The sequence below is a fragment of the Mustela nivalis genome, assembly GCF_964662115.1.
Source record: "Mustela nivalis genome assembly, chromosome: 19".
In the NCBI taxonomy this organism is placed as follows: Eukaryota; Metazoa; Chordata; class Mammalia; order Carnivora; family Mustelidae; genus Mustela; species Mustela nivalis.
The window spans coordinates 38,063,651-38,080,699 of NC_139038.1; the positions used below are offsets into that span (position 1 = coordinate 38,063,651).

Sequence of the window (17,049 nt, forward strand, 5' to 3'; positions counted from 1 at the left end):
AACACAGAGCCCACTCTTCCCTGTCAACCTACTTCTGTGTCACGGTCCTCCAGTGGCCCAGGGGCCACCCAGCTTCTCCTGTCCTCATTTCTGCGGCCACGTTCCCAGACCACTCCCGGACCACCTCCAAGTAAGACCGCTTTAGGATCCTCCTCCTGGGTCTCTAAACCACCAACCCCAGCCCCAGCGTCCTCTCCAGAGTTTCCATCTGTGGAATGCAGACGTGTGGCTGTGCTCTGCCTCCCAAGGCTGCCTGGCTGCCCACTCCCACTCCGGACAAGCTAGGCTGCCTGCCTCCTCCATGTCCCCCCTTCCCATCACACGACTCTGAATGAGCCTGGAACCCTATCGCCGACGGCCCTCACACTATCTGCAGAGGAGGAAACAATCCCCATCTTCCAGCTGGGGGTGCTGAGGCCCAGGGAGCAGCTCCCCTGCAAGCCATACTGCTGCTCCGACCCAGGTCTGGCAGCTCTACGGCACAACAAATGCTTCGCTCCTCTATCTTCTCAGCATGGAGCTTTGGTCCACGTCACAGAGCTGGCCCAAGGTCACCGGGCAGCAAGAACCAAGCCCGGGCATCTTCCTCTCGGGCCACACGACGCCATGTGGCTGCCACCCATGTCACGGATGCTTCTGTATCTTTATTACACATAGAGCTAAAGAACCCAGGGTTTTGAGGGGGGAGGGCACTGGACCTCGACACCCCTCCCTCCGCCTGCAACAGAGAAGGGCACTTGGAGGTTCAGTGAACTGCCCAAAGCCGTGTGGCTGACGGCAGTAAGAGTCAGGTCGCCAGGAGGATGTCCATCTCTAAAAACAAAACTGTGTGCCTTCGCTGGGGTCAGACACAGAGGACAGGGACGACACTGTCCTATCAGGCAATGACTCCCTACCCCGGAGCTCGCTTTCCCAGCCTGCAAGGCTCCTCCACGGAGTCAGGAACATTCACAGAGCGCAGCAGACCAGCAGTGCGAGGTGCTCACGGGTCCCCGAGGGGAGAACACAGGGGCCTCCCTCGCTTCCTGCGCACTGCGCCTTCTTAGCAGGAAAGACGCTTCCCGTGAGGTCAGGGAAGTCTGCCTGGGGTGCACCTGCCTCGGGTCCGGCGTAGGAACACATCCTCGTGGCCTGGGTCCATGGTACAAGAGAGCAGGGACCTCTCACAAAGGCTGAGGACGGCACTGCTGTGTGGAGGACCTGTCCACCTCAGGTCACCATATGCATTGAGACGGAAGAAAAATGCCCAGGTCTCCCGGGGGCTGCTCCTGCGCCCCTCGGAGCACACATCACCCACATCGGGCACCGTCAAGCAGACTTTCGGAGCCTGGCCGTGACCAAAGGGGCACCCTCTCCACCAAGGCCATTCCCAGGCAGCGTGTCACCTCGGCAGGCGGATCCAAATGTCTCCCCGGGGCCAGCGTCCGTCATTGCACACACCACCATTCGCCAAGCCTCCGCGAGCTGCCCCACTTCACGCAGCCGGCACTCCCCAGGGCAGCCTCCCACCCACTCGTCCCTCAACTGGTCTCTGCAGAACCCGTGCGGCCGCTGTGGCCGAGCCGCGGGAGAGGGTCCCTGCCACTGAAGCAGCCGGGTCCGGAAGCTGAAGCTGAGCTGGAACCTCACAGCCCATAGCGTGCGTGGCCCCCACACAAGACCAAGCCCTGGCATCCTTCCCACTTCTGGAGCTGGGCTCCCTCACAGGTGGACCGCTTCTCACCAGACTGTCCGAGAAAAGCATAACTAAAACCCCCTCGCGTCCGTGAAAACATGTGCCTTCGCCATCAAACAAGGTGAAGACTTTGTCAGTAACTGCTGACACCCCGCAAGCACAACACCTGCGGGCCTCATCGTCCTCTGGCGTGGCTTGCATCGGTCCTCAGGGCCAACGTTGCGCTAATAAAGCATCCTAGCATGCTCCGCCGCTTACGACAGAGCTCGTCCTCACATCCAGGACTCTGCTCTCGGAAACCATTCCTCTGTCATCTTTACATCATTGCAGGATACGAAACGAGACAGGTGACACGACAGAAAATAAAAATCCTACAATATCCTTGCAGAGCAAAGGACAATTCCACAAGCAAACGCTGCAGAAATCTTCGTCCTGACATTAAAAGCCAGCGAGGTACTGGAGAAGCAGCTGAGCCTTCAGACCAATACTGAAAGGTCACCTCACCTGTTCGTCCATCCTCTGCCCACATCTTCGATGTGAAGCCAGTGGAAGCCGTCCAACTCTAGAACAGCTCCAAATCTAGTAATTTACAAGAGCCCCCCCCCCCCCCAAGCTGCAGGGCTTTCCCTCTCTAGCCTGCACGGCTCCGCCAGGGCCCGTCTCCGAAGTGGCCAGGGACACAGGTCTCCTGCCCTACCATGCACAGGGCGTCTGGGGCACACAACAGGACATATCAGGGTCTTCTACCTTATGGTGCAGCAAACAGGGTGCATGGGGGGAGGGGCGTGGGGTCCTGCCTTCCTCCTCTTTTCCCAACAAGCTGAGGGCTTTCAGCAAAACCCCGTGCCCTGGCCCAGGTGGCCACAGAGGCCTCCACTCTGTCATCACTGCACCTGATTTCATTAAACATCAATTACTGACTCACACCGGGCACAGGAATCAGAGCGCTGGGGCCTCAGTGGTCTGACAGTCTGACTGTCCCCCTCCCTCTCCGGAGAGTATGAAGGGCAGGGAGCTCGAGCATGCATAGCCATACCTCAGCCAGCCTCCTGGGGCCTGGCCCAAATGCCGGGCAGCGACAACACAAGCGACTGCAGAGCCTACGACTGGCAAACTGTGCCTGCATGACACACGGGCACGGCCCTGGGCGAAGGGGGTGCATTCTGACCACTCCCAGCCCGGGGCTCCCCCGGAGGCAAGGGCTAGGCAGAGCCCACAAACACAGAGCTACCGTGTTTTCAGGCAACCTACCTTCTAGAATGCTCTCTTGAGCCACACAGGATCGAAGTCCTGTCAGCACAGCTGACCCCTCACCCCTAAACGTTAAGGTCAGGATAGCTTTAGGCACTATCCCACCCAAACATTTTGGAAGTAAGGAACCTACAGTCTGGGCACATCAAGGAACTTTCCCTTCGCCCCACAGCTGAGCCAGCCACAAAGCAGCTCTCCCCCATACGGTACTCGTCTCCCGAAGGCTGACCACACTGGGCTGACTGAGCTCATCCAGTGTCTTCTAAAAACACCTGGAAACTACAAGCAGCCCATAGTTTATGTAAAATATAAGTTCTATACGGTGATGTACTGATTCCTAAGCACAAGCACAAGGAGACCCGAAGACGCTGCCCTACTGTGGAGAGGGCACATTTCATGACCGGCTGGCCCAAAGGCAGGGTGAGTGATTGTTCCTGGGTACAAGTGGGGTGGGGTAGGGGACCAAAGGGCATCAGAGAAACCGAGAGTCTACCTTACGCTTACAATTGTCCCCACAGAGCATAGCAGCTTAGGAGCAGTCCTGGGACCTCTTTCTCTACCTCCCAACAGTTGACCCAGTCTACCCGTCCTGACGCTATAGTTCCCTAACCTCAAAGCTATCCACGTTTTCCATGAGAAGCGCAGGGAGCCTTTTAGCCACTTACAGCATGGCTTGGCTGTGGTACTTACTGGGGAGCCAGACACTGGCATTATCCCCATTTACAGACAAAGAATTCGAGGCTCCAAGAGAGACCAGTTTGCCCAGAATCACCCAGATCACAAACTGGCCAGAGGGGGAAGGGTCTCGGGGCTCTGAGTCCTGGACCAGGTTCTTACAGATATGTGAATTCTGGATCTCAGTCTTACACGCACCCCTGGGTCACTGGGCGCACGGTGGGGTGCTAGAACAGGCGCAGCCACATCAGGCAGATCTACTGGCTCCCGGCCTGCAGCTCACCCTCTGTTTAGGTCGGGCACGTTACTGAAACAACCAACCTAGGTTTCTGCACCCATTTAAAATGGAAGAAAAAGAGCTGAAACACGTGCGGCACAGAGATCCTAAGTCTTCACACCCTGCCCCTTAAAATTCCAACAGAACCTAATTTGGAATCGTACTACAAAAAAATTACTTGTTGAAATTGAGAAGACTGTCTTCTCAGAGAGAAAGAAAACCCAGTGGTGTGCACAGAGGCACGAGGCAGACTTCCTTTTCTCCGTAAGACTTTTCCTCCAGAGTCACTGCGAGGTTCACACACCTGTCTGCTCCAATTCAAACAGGCAAGAGCGGTCAGTGGTCAACAAAGAACCACCAACAACAGGGCCAGGAGCACTCCTGGAGTGTAATGGAAATTCACTGCTTTCAAGTGAAAACCTAACAAATGCCAAGACTGTCCGTTTCCTCACTGATCCGCTCTCAGCACCCTGGGTGGAGACTTCCAGTCTGGAAGACACACGCTCCTTTAAGACCTGCTTGCAGAGGTCCCCAAGCGTGCTCTCAGAACCGGACCTTTGCAGGGCTGTTAATGGAGGCGATCAGTGAGCACGGGGTACAAAGGCATGACGGGGGGGTCCTGGGCACAGTGATCAGGCCCCAGCAGGAAACTTTGGCTTCTGAGAAGCACAGCAGACACACTTCTTACTCCTAAAAGCCACCATTATGGTTTAACCTCCTCGTTTGTGTAAAGAAACAGTCACTTGCTGAAACAGGAAAATACGTAAGTCACTAGAAGCACCAATTCTAACAAATATCCATTTTCCTAACGGAAAGTCGACTGCTGCTCCAAGCCACACACTGAGACAAGAAACAAGAAGAGAAAAGCCGATGCCTGATGTGAAGCTAATCCAGGAGCCCTTCTGTCTGAACCACGCTGAACTACACAAATAAAAGCACGCTTCCCCTCATCACCTGACCTCCAAGAGCAACCGGACCCCGAGGCCATTCACAGGCGATCACACCACCACCTTGTTTCCTCTGACCAGTCACTGCTGTTGTCTCACAAGTGAGTACACTTCTTCTTCCGGCAGATCCAACAAGTCAAAGGAGCAGACGCAGGTCAGAGGGCCAAGGTGGCAAGGTCGTGGCTGCTGCTAGGGCTTCTGAAGCCACAAACCCACCCATGAGGGTATCTCAGGAGCTTCCTGGTGATAACTCAGACATACCTGTAATTAGGAGGGAAAAACTATTTTTTTTTACAAAATAAAGCTGGTAAAACAAAAACAAATCAATGCTTTGCTAATTGATCAGCAGCTTTCACGACATAAATGCGTAGGACACAAGGTTTCATTTCTGGAACACACTAAATGTATCCTACACTCACAACTTTAAGCATGTTTACATCAAGAATCTTTATACCAAAAATCTGGTGAGGCCCACAAGATTGCCAAGGCCAGCCCTCCTCAGGTGAGAAGACAGAAGACAGCATTAATTGTACATATTGGGCAAAGGTCTCCAAAACGGTTCTCACTCCGTCAGTTTCTGAAGTCATTCTTTGTCAGGTTATCAGGGCTTCTAATAAATGTAAATCACCATTTCCCAAGAAACCAAGTAAAAGCCTCTTTCCTGCAAAACTCCCTGGAACGCTGTTGCATCTGCCATCTACAAAAGCCGGCAGCCTTAGACTCGGCCTCCACAGAAGGAACGGGAAGAGGAGCTCACTTGTACAGTCAGGAAGGCGGCCTCCCAAACGGATGAGAGCAGCGGCGACAGTGGCACGTGGTTTTCTTCTTACCGGGGTGGGGACCCCAGTAAAGCTGTACTCCCTCCCTCTCCCGGAGCAGGACGGCAAACCCCCAGCCTGCTCCCTGCCCCTATCAGGCCACAACTGCTCCTGCGGCCTCCTGCCCCAGGGGACACCGTTTCTGTGGCACCCAGGGAAGCCTTAGTGGACTCAAGGGGCTGCCTGTGGATGTCTTCAGGACTCCTGAACCTGGGTCTACCTGGGGTAGAGGGCGACTGGCCACTGCCAGACCCTGCGACCAACCGAGTTTGGCTTCAGTCCGATAGGGTTTAGAGAGCCCACTCCTTTGTTGTGTGTGGGCCAGCTGACGTCCGGGAAAGAGATAGAACAGGTTCCCTTCCCCAGAGCATTGTGTGCGGTTTAAAATAGCGTCAATCAGGGACGATCCTTCCCGAGAAAACGAAACCCGCCCTTCAGGAACCCATTGTACTTGCCCGGAGAAGGGTCCTCACGTAGTTCCGACACAGACACAGGCTCACGGTGCCCCCCAGCCGCGGGCGCCAGGGCGCGGGGCAGGGCACCGGCGGGGACCCCCGCCCCCACCCCCCCACCAACCCCCGCGGGCGCCGGGGATCCCCCTCACCTTTGCCGCGCGGCCCCGAGCCGCCCGCGCTGCCGCTCCCCCCGGCGCACGACGAATCCTTCCTGAGCCTCTTGCTCTGCGGCCTCACACTGGACCGGAGGAAGTGGTGCTGGTCCTGCGGGCAGGCAGGCGGCGGGGACGGGGCCTGCGGGCCGCCCGCGGGCGCCGGGGGGCCGTCGTCGCCGTCCCGGGGGGTCCTGGCGTCCCTCTTTGTGCCGCCGCTCTCGTCGGCCGCGTCCCCGCTGCCGGGCCCCTCGCCCTCCAGCGAGTCGTCGTCGGCCGCCCGCTTGCCCAGCCGCTTGAGCCCGTCCTCCCCGCCGCCGCCGTCTCCCAACTTCACTGTCATCCTGGCGGGGCAGGGGGGGAGACCCCGGTGAGGCGCGCGCCCGGCAGCCTGCCCGAGAAGTTTAGCGCACCGATGCCCTCTCAACATGGCCGCCGTTGTTTGTTCCCGATCCCCTCCCGGCCGCCCGCCCGCCCGCCGCCGCCCGCCCGCCCGCCGCCACCGCCCGGCCCCGGCCCCGCCGCCCCCGGCGCCGACCCCAGGAAACGGCGGCCCGGCGGCGCGGAGGCGGCGGGCCGGGCGGCCCCCGGGGGCCGCGCCCGGACGGCCCTGCCCGCTCGCTGCGCCCCGGCCGGCGGGGTCGTGGCGGTGGGGGTGGGGGGGGTTGGAGGGGCCGGGGTCGGGGGGGAGCCCCGGGGGGGGCGAGGGGTGGTCCCGGGGTTGAGGGGGAGAGCTCGGGGCCGGGCCCAGAGCCACCTACCCGGCGGGGCCGCGGCTCATGGCCTGCGCACCGGGCCTCTCCCCGCGCCGCCCGGGCCTCGGCGCCCGCGCCCCCGACCCCACCCCTCCCCGCCCCCAAAACGCGCGGGGCTCCGGGCCCGCGCACCTGCCCCGCATGCGGGTCCCCAAAGTTGGCCCCGGAGTGGGGGCGAGGGGCCCGGATCCACCCTGCCAGGGGAGAGGCGCGGGCTCGCCTGCGTGCACAGGGGACTCCATGGTGGCCCTCGGCTGCCGGTCCGCCTGCTTATTTTAAAACACACTTAAAGAGTAATAAGCTCGCGGTTTCTGGGAATCTGGCTTCCCAGGGTGGGAGGTGTGTGCTGCTGCAGAGATTCGCAAATTAAAAATGCCTCTGCAACAAAGAGCCCGTGGCGTGGTACAGGTGGGAGCCACCCGTGGAGGCGACCCCACAGACATGTCCAGATCCAAATGCAAGAATGGGCAGTGCAAAAACTCTTGATAACTGTTAATAAAATTCTTGCATTCACTCTATCACCCACTGCTGCATGAAATGTCAACAACACCGGGCAACTATAAAAATGCATCTCAGAATGCAGACCCACTCAAAAATTATCTCGGAATCAGGGAGCATCCACACTATGAGCCCCAGAAGGGTCAGTAATGTGTACCTGTGATAAAGCAAGAAAGACAAATATTAAGATTCCTCAACAGGTGCTGAAACTGTGCCCAAACTCTGTGAGGTCCTCAACACAACCGCTCAGAATGGAAACATTTCCATTCAAAAGGGGAAAGTGAGCAGGACAGCAGGGCTGACAAGTGAATACAGAAATAGAGGCAAGGACCTCTCACCCAAAGACTGACAAATGAGTAAAAATCAGAGTAACACCTACTACCGCTCTGATGTACTGTGTCACAAAATGACCAGTAAGTTTTCTTTTGTTGGAACGGGTCTTAACAAATCATTTGAATGATCTAGCTAATGCTAGTAAAAACAAAAGACAACAAAAACCCTGACCAAAAAAAGAAAAAGATAAAAACCTAGCCAGGACAAAAGGCCAAACTTTTTAAAGGACTTCATTGTGTAGGGCTTCTGGCTGCTCCTTTCTCAACCTTTCCATTCCTACTTAAGAACCCTGGAAATACCTCAAAGGGCCTCTCTCCGGGTTATAATGGGGAGAACCCTACTCCCAGGGACCTATTATCCCCAAACTGCCCGCCCTCAAGTCAGGCCCCGGCCGAGCACAGGCCAGCCACAGCGGGACACATCTGCCCGGCTGCCCGGCGGAACACTGGAGGACACTAAACTGAACACGGGAGGACAAGGCCTTTCAGGTTCAGAGAATACGGGCGCGTTCGGAGCTTTCCCCTGCAGGAAAAGGAAGCCACGGGGATGGAGTCCCTCGAACAAAAACCTCCAACGCTACTTCCTGACAGCACACAGAGATGGACTCAGCTCCAGCAAAACCTCCGCCCGGCCCCGTCTGTCAGGTTTCGGGAAGGAAAAAGCAAAACCCTCCGCGCCTCGGGCCGACTCGTGGCCGCACACACACAGTGCTGTCACCGCGACACCGGTCGGTCCGGGCGCCTCCGGGCCACCCCGACAAAGCACCGCGTGCGTAGCCACCGCCGCCAGGGCGCAGGCCGCGTCCCCGCTCCCGCAGCCCCGCTCCGGCTGGGGGCCGGGCCTCGCCGTGACAGCCGGTCGGGGCTGCCCACCCCTCCCAAGCCCCAGCCCCCGGTCACCTCCTTCATCCACGCCTCGCAGCGGCCTGGCTTCGCGGGCTCCCCGGGGGCCTCCCGGGCGCCCGCAGAACCGGCCGGGCCGGGCAGCCCCCGGACCCCGAGCGTCCGCTGCACAGAAGCCGCGACGCCGCTGTGGTCCTCCCGCCTCGGAAGCAGTTGCCCAGAGGCGCTCGCCCCGGCACGTCCCCTCCGCGCCCGGCGAGCGGCGGATGAGGATGCGGGTGCCGGTGCTGCCGCCTCTCAGCTCCCGGAGGCTGGGCTCACCGCGCTCAGCAGCAGTTCCGGCTACGGCGGCCCGGCGGAGACCGCGGGGACGGCGCGCGGGGCGGGGCGGGGCGGGGCGGGGCGGACGGCGCGCGGGGCGGGGCGACGCGCGCGGGGACGAGCTCGCCCGAGGTTTCCAGCGGGCGCGTCTCCCCTAGGGGCGCTGCCATTGGCCAGCAACGGGCGCGCGCGCTTGCACGTACGGACGCTGGGCGGGGGCCCGGGGCGGGCCTGTGACGCCGGTAGTGTTGTGACGCCGGCCTCGCCGCCGTGCGAGCCAGTGCGTCTCTCCGGATTGGTGGATGGACAGCCAATGGGGCCACCGCCCGGGCTGTGATTGGCCGGGGCCGTGTTGACGGATGCGTGAGAAGAAAACGCTGCCTCAGCTCAGAGTCTTGAATCCGGCGGGGACCGAGTTTTTAACGAGAAAGTGTGAAAGTGCAACTGAGTCAGATAAACGCGTCCTTCATTAGATTGAGAGTTTGCTTTTGAAGGTCCTTGGCGTAGTAGATGGCTGGGCACTCGGGTCATATTTCTCCGTCATGGCGAAACTGGAGTGTGTTCTCAGTTCTAGGGTGTACTATGGAGGCGAAGGATCAGAGAGATGGTGTCTCAGCAGCGTCCGGGCCTGCAAGGAGCTGTGTCACAGGGATCTAACACATGCAGGGGAGGATAAGAGAGATGGTGTCCCAGCAGCGTCTGGGCCTGGGGGGAGCACTCAGGAGCCGTAAAGATCTAATATATGTAGGGAAGTATACGAGAGATGGTGTCCCAGTAGCATTCAGGCCTGGAAAAAGCACTCAGGAGCCATAGAGATCTAATATATGTGGGGCAGGATGAGGAAGATGATGTCCCAACAGCATTCAGGCTTGGGAGGAGCACTCAGGAGCCACGGAGATCTAGTGTATATAGGAGAAGATAAGAGATGGTGTCCCAGCAGTGTCCGGGCCTGGGAGGAGCACTCGGGAGCCATAAAGATCTAATGTATGTAGGGGAGGATAAGAGAGATGATGGAATGTATGCAGGGGAGGATAAGAGAGATTGTGTCCCAGGGTCCAGGCCTGGGAGGAGCACTCAGGAACCATAGAGACCCGTGCACAGCAAACAATCACAGACAATGATCCCATACTGTAGTTATGTGATAGGACTGACATGGCCACAAGAACCATAGTACGACACGGACATATCAAAGTACTTCGCAGCACACCTTAAACTTACACGAAGCTACATGTCAAATTCTTTCAGTAAAAAAATTCTAGTGTCCGCGAAAATGAAGTTTTAAAAAACCGGGATCTACCCTGTACCTATGGGATCCAGCAGCTAAACTGTCGGGTCCAGTAGTATCTGCACTTTCCTCTTTTATGTTTTCACTGTTTGACAATGTGGACCCTTTCGCCATAGCAACTTTTTTTTTTTTCTTTAATGACAAGACATCGCTTTGTCACCCAAAGCGAATCTCGAAGCGGAAGCACGCCTGACCGAAAAGGCCAGGGGGCACGTTGCTGGAGCCTTCGGGGAGGTTGGCGTCCGAGGGGATGACGCCGGGCGCGCCCGTGCCTGCCACCTTCTTGCCGAAGGTACGCACACGTCCCCCCCAGAGCGCCGCAGCTCAAGTGTGACGTCGAACCCACTGGCTTTTTTCCGAAATCCTCTCGAACCACCAGCCCCCCTTCCGGAGATGAGAGAAGCAGGGCCCCGCCGACGGCCTGCGGCCCGGGAGCCCCGGCAAGAAGACGAAGCAACGAGGAGCGAATCCGCACGGCTGCGGCGCTCCCCCACATTCTCTCCGCTGGGGGACGCGGCTAGAAAGGTGACCCGCAGGAACGTCGCCGGCTTCCTTCTCCGCGCACAACGGGTCAATCCTGACCTCCGACCTCCCCTTTCCGAGCCGGCGTTGTGGAGTCTAGACAGCGGCGGCGACCGGGAGAGCTTACCCGGGAGGACCGCCGGGCTCCCCGCCCACGGGAACCCGCCAGGAGACCGCGGCCCTCGGCGCCTCACGAGCGCTCCCGACCGTCTTCGGCTCTTTCCGGCCGCTCGGGGGCGCCTCGGGAGGCCTCGGCGTCCGCCGCGCTCCCTTCGGCTGTTTCCGCCGGCAGCGCGCAGCCGTTGTCCGGGCAACGCACGGCGGCGCGACGGCTCTGCCCGGGTGAGTGGCGTCTGCCGGCTCGCGCGGCGAGAGGCGGGGGAGGGCCTCGGAGCGGCCTGGGGCGCGGGAGCTGGCGGACGGCGCAGCGGGCGGGACCCCCGGCCGGCGGCCTCCCGGGTCATCCTCGTCCGGAAGCCGGGCCTCGGCCGAGCGGGTCGGGGCCGGGCGGGCGGGAGCGGGCGCGGCGTCCGAGGTAAGCGCGGGAGGATGGCCTCCGCGGGCGCCCTCCGGATCCCCGGGAGCGGAGGGGATGAGACCGGGGCGGGGGGGGGGGGTGCGGCCCTCGCGTCCCCGGCCAGCGGCCGTGACCCTGCACCGCCGGGGACGGGGGCCGAGGGGGCGTCTGGCGGGGTGGCCGAGAGTGCCCGCGCCCCTCCTCTCAGCCCCCCTGCACCCCTCAGCGCCCCCTTCTCAGCCCTTCCCAGCAGCCCCTCAACTTCCCTCCTCTGAGCGGCCCTCCTCTGAGCCGTTCTCAGCGACCCTCCTCTCAACGCTCCTCAGCGCCCCCTCTCAGCGCCCCCTTCTCAGCCATCCCTCAACTTCCCTCCTCTCAGCGACTTCAACCTCACCCCCCTCCTCTTAGCTGCGCCCCCCCCAGCCCTGCGCCCCTCACCCGCAGCCCAACTGTCTGCTGAGAGCCCCTCAACTGAGCCCCCCTGGGACTGAAGACAGGGCTGGGCGGGAGGGGAGAGGAGAAAATCGCTTAGAACAAACGGAATTTTTGTCTTTTCCCCGAAGTGTGGCTGACCACTTTGTCCTGTCGTGGAGAAGGAGAGCCGGTGTGAAGGAGAGCGGTAGTGCCCGTTTCTGAGCCGACACTGCCCGTCCCGTGGTCAGGTAAGCTGGGCCCTGCTGGTGCTCTCTCCACCGGCTCTGGAAGCTTCAGCGAACGGTGTCTGCAAGTGGGCTCCCCCATCGGCAGCTCGCCCCGGCAGCCCGGCAAGAGCATCCGTCCTTGCTGACAAACACCGTTCCTGAGGTGGGGGTCGGGGTCACTGCTGGGGGGGCTCCTGCGCTGTGGGGCAGGGGCAGCTGCGGGTGGGGGACAGTCACCCCGCCACGCACTGGCGATGAAGTCCCAAGTGCCAGGGCGAAGTCAGGGCCCTTTGGCTGAGCCGTGATGTCAGTCGGAGGCTGGGGAAAGAAGCTGCGAGAAAACCCCAGGCCGAGGAAAAGCCCCTCCAGATCTGCATCCACACTCATTACGAAATGAGAAATGAGAATAAGAAACAAAACCAGCCCAACCCGGCCTGACTTCTTTAAGGAGGAAGAATCCCTTTCCCGTCGGTCTGACACGCGGACGTTCCTAATTTATCACAGGAGCATCTTCCCGAGGCGAACTTGTAAAATCCGAGCGCGAGTTTCCCACAGCCCAGAATGTCAGCCTGTGGCGCAGCCCACAAAAACTCAACTCGCAAGCCTTCCTTTGCTGTTTATAAACACCCGGCGTTTATGTGGGGTTTTTTGCAGTTGTAATGACTTTATGAAAGCTCGTGTCGATGCTGCGCTCCGGAGTCAGGGCGCTGACCAGTGTAGGTGTCTGCTCCGTGGTGCGCACATGCGTGCGCATGGGAGGCCTCCGGATCCTGCCGCTCCCCTGACTCCAGTGCCTGCCGCCCCTTCAGCCACCACTGGCCGCTTCGCCAGTAGCTCCCAGTATGTGCTCTTCACTCTGTGCCGGAAAGAACGTCATCTTAAAAGCTGTGCCCTGGTACCCACCATTCCACTTCTTTCTCTGAATCTGACTATTCCAGATCCTTCCCACAGGAGGAAACACACTGTATTTGTTCCTCTGTCACTGCGCAGCATGTCTTCCCGGTTCCTCCGTGCTGTGACGCGGGGGAGTTTCCAGGCCGTTAGCACCGCATCTCCTGAGTGTGCACGGCATTGTGTTGGCTCATTCCAGCTGTTGGTGCGCGTTTGGGCTCTTTCTGCCTTTTGGCTCCTGTGAGTAGCGTCGCTCCAAGCACGGGTGTGCAAGGATCCACTCACGCCCCTGCTTTCAGTCTTCCAGAGATGGACCCAGCACTGGAATTGCCGAATCACAGGGTGATTTTATGTTTCAGTTTTAAGGAACCACCACACTGTTTCGCGCAGTGTCCGTGCCAGTTTACACGCCCACCGGCAGTGCACAAGTGTTCCAGGGTGTCCACGCCTTTGCCAACGGTTCTTTTCTCTTCCTGACCACAGCCATCCTGACGGGCCTGGCGTTGAGGACTGTCCAAGGAAAGCAGACCCATCTACAAACACTCTGCTCTACCAATCAGCGTCCCCGCGCTGACTATGGGGTGTGAAGCGGACGGTGGTGACCATCTGTCATTCGCCATCCCACCCCTCCCGCCAAGGGGCAATAAGCGCATCTTTTCCGGGAGAGGAAGATGTTAAGTTCTGGAACCTAATCAAGTCTGGCTTCCCCACAACTGCCAGGGCTTTGCTTTCTTAATTCTCCAACGAGGGAATCCTGATGCATCCTACAACCTGAGAGCTGGACGTGGAAGACAGCCTTGGTGTTCACACTTTATCATAAACTAAATACTGGCTTTTCCCGTCTGCTTTTGTGAAGCAGAGTTGTGTTTCTGTTTGGATGGAAATTTTTGCTTGAAGGACAGCTATAGAAATTCTTCGTTATGATGAATACGGGCAATCGGGATTTACACGTGTGGTCTGGGTGGCTGGACTTCCTCTTACGGTTTTGATGGCAGCGTTTTCTTCTTTTCCATTGCACCCTGAATCTTCCCAGGTCCAGTCTCTTGCTTCTAGTTGTGTATTTGTTCTCTTGCTTCTAGTTGTGTATTTGTTCCCTGTTAGCTCTTCCATGTAAAGCTGCCCTCGTGGTCTTAGGGCTGTTTGTAAGTTGCACTGTGTCACGATGGATGGTTGGTGATGCTTCTTTCCTAATTCTATGTGGTCATTTCTTCTCATTGTTCAGAAGCAACAGGATGTGGCTGCTTTTCTTCCCCGCAGGTTTCGGCTTTGCCTAGGTCTGAGTTTCATCATGGCACTCTATTTTGACCACCGAATAGAAGCCCCAGACTCTGCCGGGTCTCCTTCGCACATCCACTGGCACCCCGTTCATCCATTCCTGGCGGTGGCCTCTGTCAGCACGACCTCAGGAGGCAGTGTGGACATATACCTGGAACAAGTGAGTCCTGGGAAGCAACGTGTCTGACTTCAGGGCTTCTGGCTCTTGTGTCCCTTTTGTTCTCATATGTGTGTGCTTGTGCATGGGTGTGGTGTGTTGTGTGTGGTGCGTATGTCATGTGCGTGGAGGGGGTATGCTGTGTGTGTGTGGTGTGTGCATGTGTGTGGTACGTGTGGTGAGTGTCGTGTGGTGTGTGTCATGTACAGGGGATATGTGGTGTGTGCACATGTATGTGGCATGTGTGTGTGAGGTATGGGGTAGATGTGTGGTGTGGTTGTACATGTGTGGTATGTTCTGTGTGTGCATGTGTGTTGTGTGTGATGTGTGTTTCGTGTGTGATGTGTGTGGTATGTGCATGTGTATCCAGTATGTATGCTTTGTGGTGTGTGTTGTGAGTGTGTGGATATGACCTGTGTCCTGTGTATGTGGCGTGTGTGTGCTGTGTGGTATGTTTTGCTTGTGTGGTGTGAGTGTGTGGTATGCAGGGGTCTGTGTGTCCTGTGTGCTATGTGCATGTGTGTTGTAAGTGTGGTATGTGGTATGTCTGTGGTATGTGATGCGTGCTGTGTGGTACTTGGTGCTTGTTTGGTGTGGGTATGCAGAGTGTGTGCGGGTCACGTGTGGTGTGTGTGTTGTGAGTGTGGTGTATGGTAGGTGCTATGAGTGTTGTACGCAGTATGTGTGTGGTATGTGGTGTGCCCGTGTCGTGGGGCAGTGGGGTGTGTGTATCTTACATGGATCACTTCTTCCTAAGGTGCAGATTCTGGTATTACAAGAGCCCTGTGATGTGGCGAATTCAGCCCTGCTACTTCGGTTTGGGGACATATTTAGGGATGTAAAACCGATTCCACGATCAACCCACACCTCCAACCAGAAATGGCCCCTGCACACTGCGCCGTCTGTGCTCCCTGGTCCAGCCTCCTGCTAGCCACACTGGCCATGGGAAACCACTAGTGTCCTGTGCCTGCTGTAACACATGGCCACAGACCGAGTGGCTTAAAACAGAAACGTATCCTCTCACCATTCTGGAGGCCAGAAGTCTGAAATCAGGGCTCCTCGGGGCCATGGTGTATCTGAGCGCTCTGGGGTGGGCCTGTGCCAGGCTTGGCTCTGGCTTCTGGCGGCTTCTGGCAATCCTCGGCAGTCCTCGGCTTGTACTTGCATCACTGCACCACTTCTATTGTCACATGTGCCTCTTCTGTGTGTCCGTGTCTCTTTCCTCCTGTTATAAGGGCGCCAGCCATCGGATTCGGGCCCATTCCAATGACCTCTTCCTAACCTGATCATCTGCAGAGACTCTATTTCCAAATAAGGTTGTATCACAGGCACCAGGTTAGGACTTCATGGTTTTGTGCTTTTTTAAATTAAATTAATTTAGAGAGAGAGCACGTGCACATGAGCAGGAGGGGAGGAGGGAGAGAGATTCCCAAGCAGACACCCCACTGACCACAGAGCCTGACGCAGGGCTCGATCTATGCCCTGAACCCAAACCAAGTCGGACGCTTAACTGACTGTGCCACCTAGCACCCTAGGACTTCAGCATCCCTTTTTCAGGGGGCACCATTCCAGCCCTACTGGAAGCTTCGTAGAAGCCCCTCCAACTTCTCATGTTCCGCCCACTCCACCCCTTCCTCAGTGCACGACACACCTCGTGCTTCAAGAAGAAAATCAGATTTTCCTTCCCAGTCCTTAACCCTCTGCAAGTGCTGTTGCCGCCCCTGCCACTTCAGTAAAGCAGCTGTGGTCACACTGACATCTGCATGCTCTCAGGTCCTTTTCTGATGTCCTGCTCTCTGCACAGTTCCTCGTTTTCATGAAGTCTCTCGGGGAAGTTTGGAGGTGAGGGGGTGCTGAAAATAACTTCGGCCTTGCAGACCCTGAAAAGACTTTTGGGGTCACCCCAAAGGCTGCTTAGAGAACCTTGGGGTCAGCAAATTTGACCTCTTGGCCCACTGCTTGTTTTTGTAAATGGAGTCGTATGGGCACTCGTGAAAATGCTAGCCGGCAACCAAGCAGTTGTGAGCATGAGGTCGACTGCTGGGATAAGCTGCCCGGCGTGCTCGGTTGAGTGTTAACTGTGTGTTTTCGTAGCGCAGCTGAGAGGAAGCTTGGTGTTTCTCTGAAAATCAAGGAGGACATTTCTTTAATAAACGGCTCTTTTTATTTTCTGGCTGATCTCCGTGTCAGTGATTAGCCAGAAGTCCCTAGAATCGCTGTCTCTCTTCGTAATGTGGAATTTGCTTCTTGCCTGTTGCAGGGCGAGCATGTGCCCGATACTCACGTCGAGAGGTCCTTTCGGGTCACTTGCCTGTGCTGGCACCCGACGCGCCTGGTGCTCGCTGCCGGGTGGGAGACCGGAGAAGTGACAGTGTTGAACAAGCAGGACAGGGAGCAGCACGCGGTGCCCCCCACGCACACCTCCGACGTTACCGTCCTCGAGTGGAGCCCCAGCGGGAACTGCCTCGTGTCCGGGGACAGGGTGAGCAGACTTGGTAGGCACTGACTTCAGATCCCTGCCTTTGCCTCTCAGTGCCCTTTGGGGTACATGTTGGGAAGGGCATTAAAGACCAGAGTTGTAGAAACACGTAGTTGCGGACTCTGAGAGAATCTGGAGACATTTTGTTGCGGGAAGGGGGGCGGGAGCCTGTCACCGCGTCCTTCAGCGGCCCCTGCTGGTAAGTGCTTCGGGGCTTTCCAGTCTTCCCCTAAACAGACAGAGGTGCAGAGCTAGCTTCACGCTTCTGTTGTTCTGCATGTGC

At 58.0% G+C, this 17,049-nt stretch overlaps 2 protein-coding genes across 9 annotated transcripts in view; one reads left to right on the top strand and one right to left on the bottom strand.

Annotated features, from left to right (window-relative positions):
- Nucleotides 1-9,024, bottom strand: part of CRAMP1 (cramped chromatin regulator homolog 1) — a 54,905-nt gene extending 45,881 nt beyond the window's left edge. For 2 of the 5 annotated variants that reach the window (XM_082713955.1, XM_082713954.1), the window contains exon 1: nucleotides 6,248-6,727. In XM_082713955.1, coding sequence (XP_082570081.1) covers nucleotides 6,248-6,680 — 433 coding nt within the window. In that variant the 5' untranslated portion in view covers nucleotides 6,681-6,727. Of the gene's footprint in view, nucleotides 1-6,247; nucleotides 6,728-7,011; nucleotides 7,066-8,735 lie in introns of those variants that run through there. The other 3 variants (XM_082713956.1, XM_082713952.1, XM_082713953.1) reach the window with 3 other exon arrangements.
- Nucleotides 9,025-10,453: 1,429 nt separating this feature from the next.
- Nucleotides 10,454-17,049, top strand: part of IFT140 (intraflagellar transport 140) — a 72,004-nt gene continuing 65,408 nt past the window's right edge. For 2 of the 4 annotated variants that reach the window (XM_082713592.1, XM_082713591.1), the window contains exons 1-4: nucleotides 10,454-11,148; nucleotides 11,887-11,985; nucleotides 14,113-14,290; nucleotides 16,548-16,769. Coding sequence is in view for 3 of the 4 variants with exons in the window: in XM_082713591.1 (XP_082569717.1) it covers nucleotides 14,144-14,290; nucleotides 16,548-16,769 (369 nt within the window). In the remaining variant the exon portion in view is untranslated. Of the gene's footprint in view, nucleotides 11,149-11,886; nucleotides 11,986-13,871; nucleotides 13,889-14,077; nucleotides 14,291-16,547; nucleotides 16,770-17,049 lie in introns of those variants that run through there. The other 2 variants (XM_082713590.1, XM_082713589.1) reach the window with 1 other exon arrangement.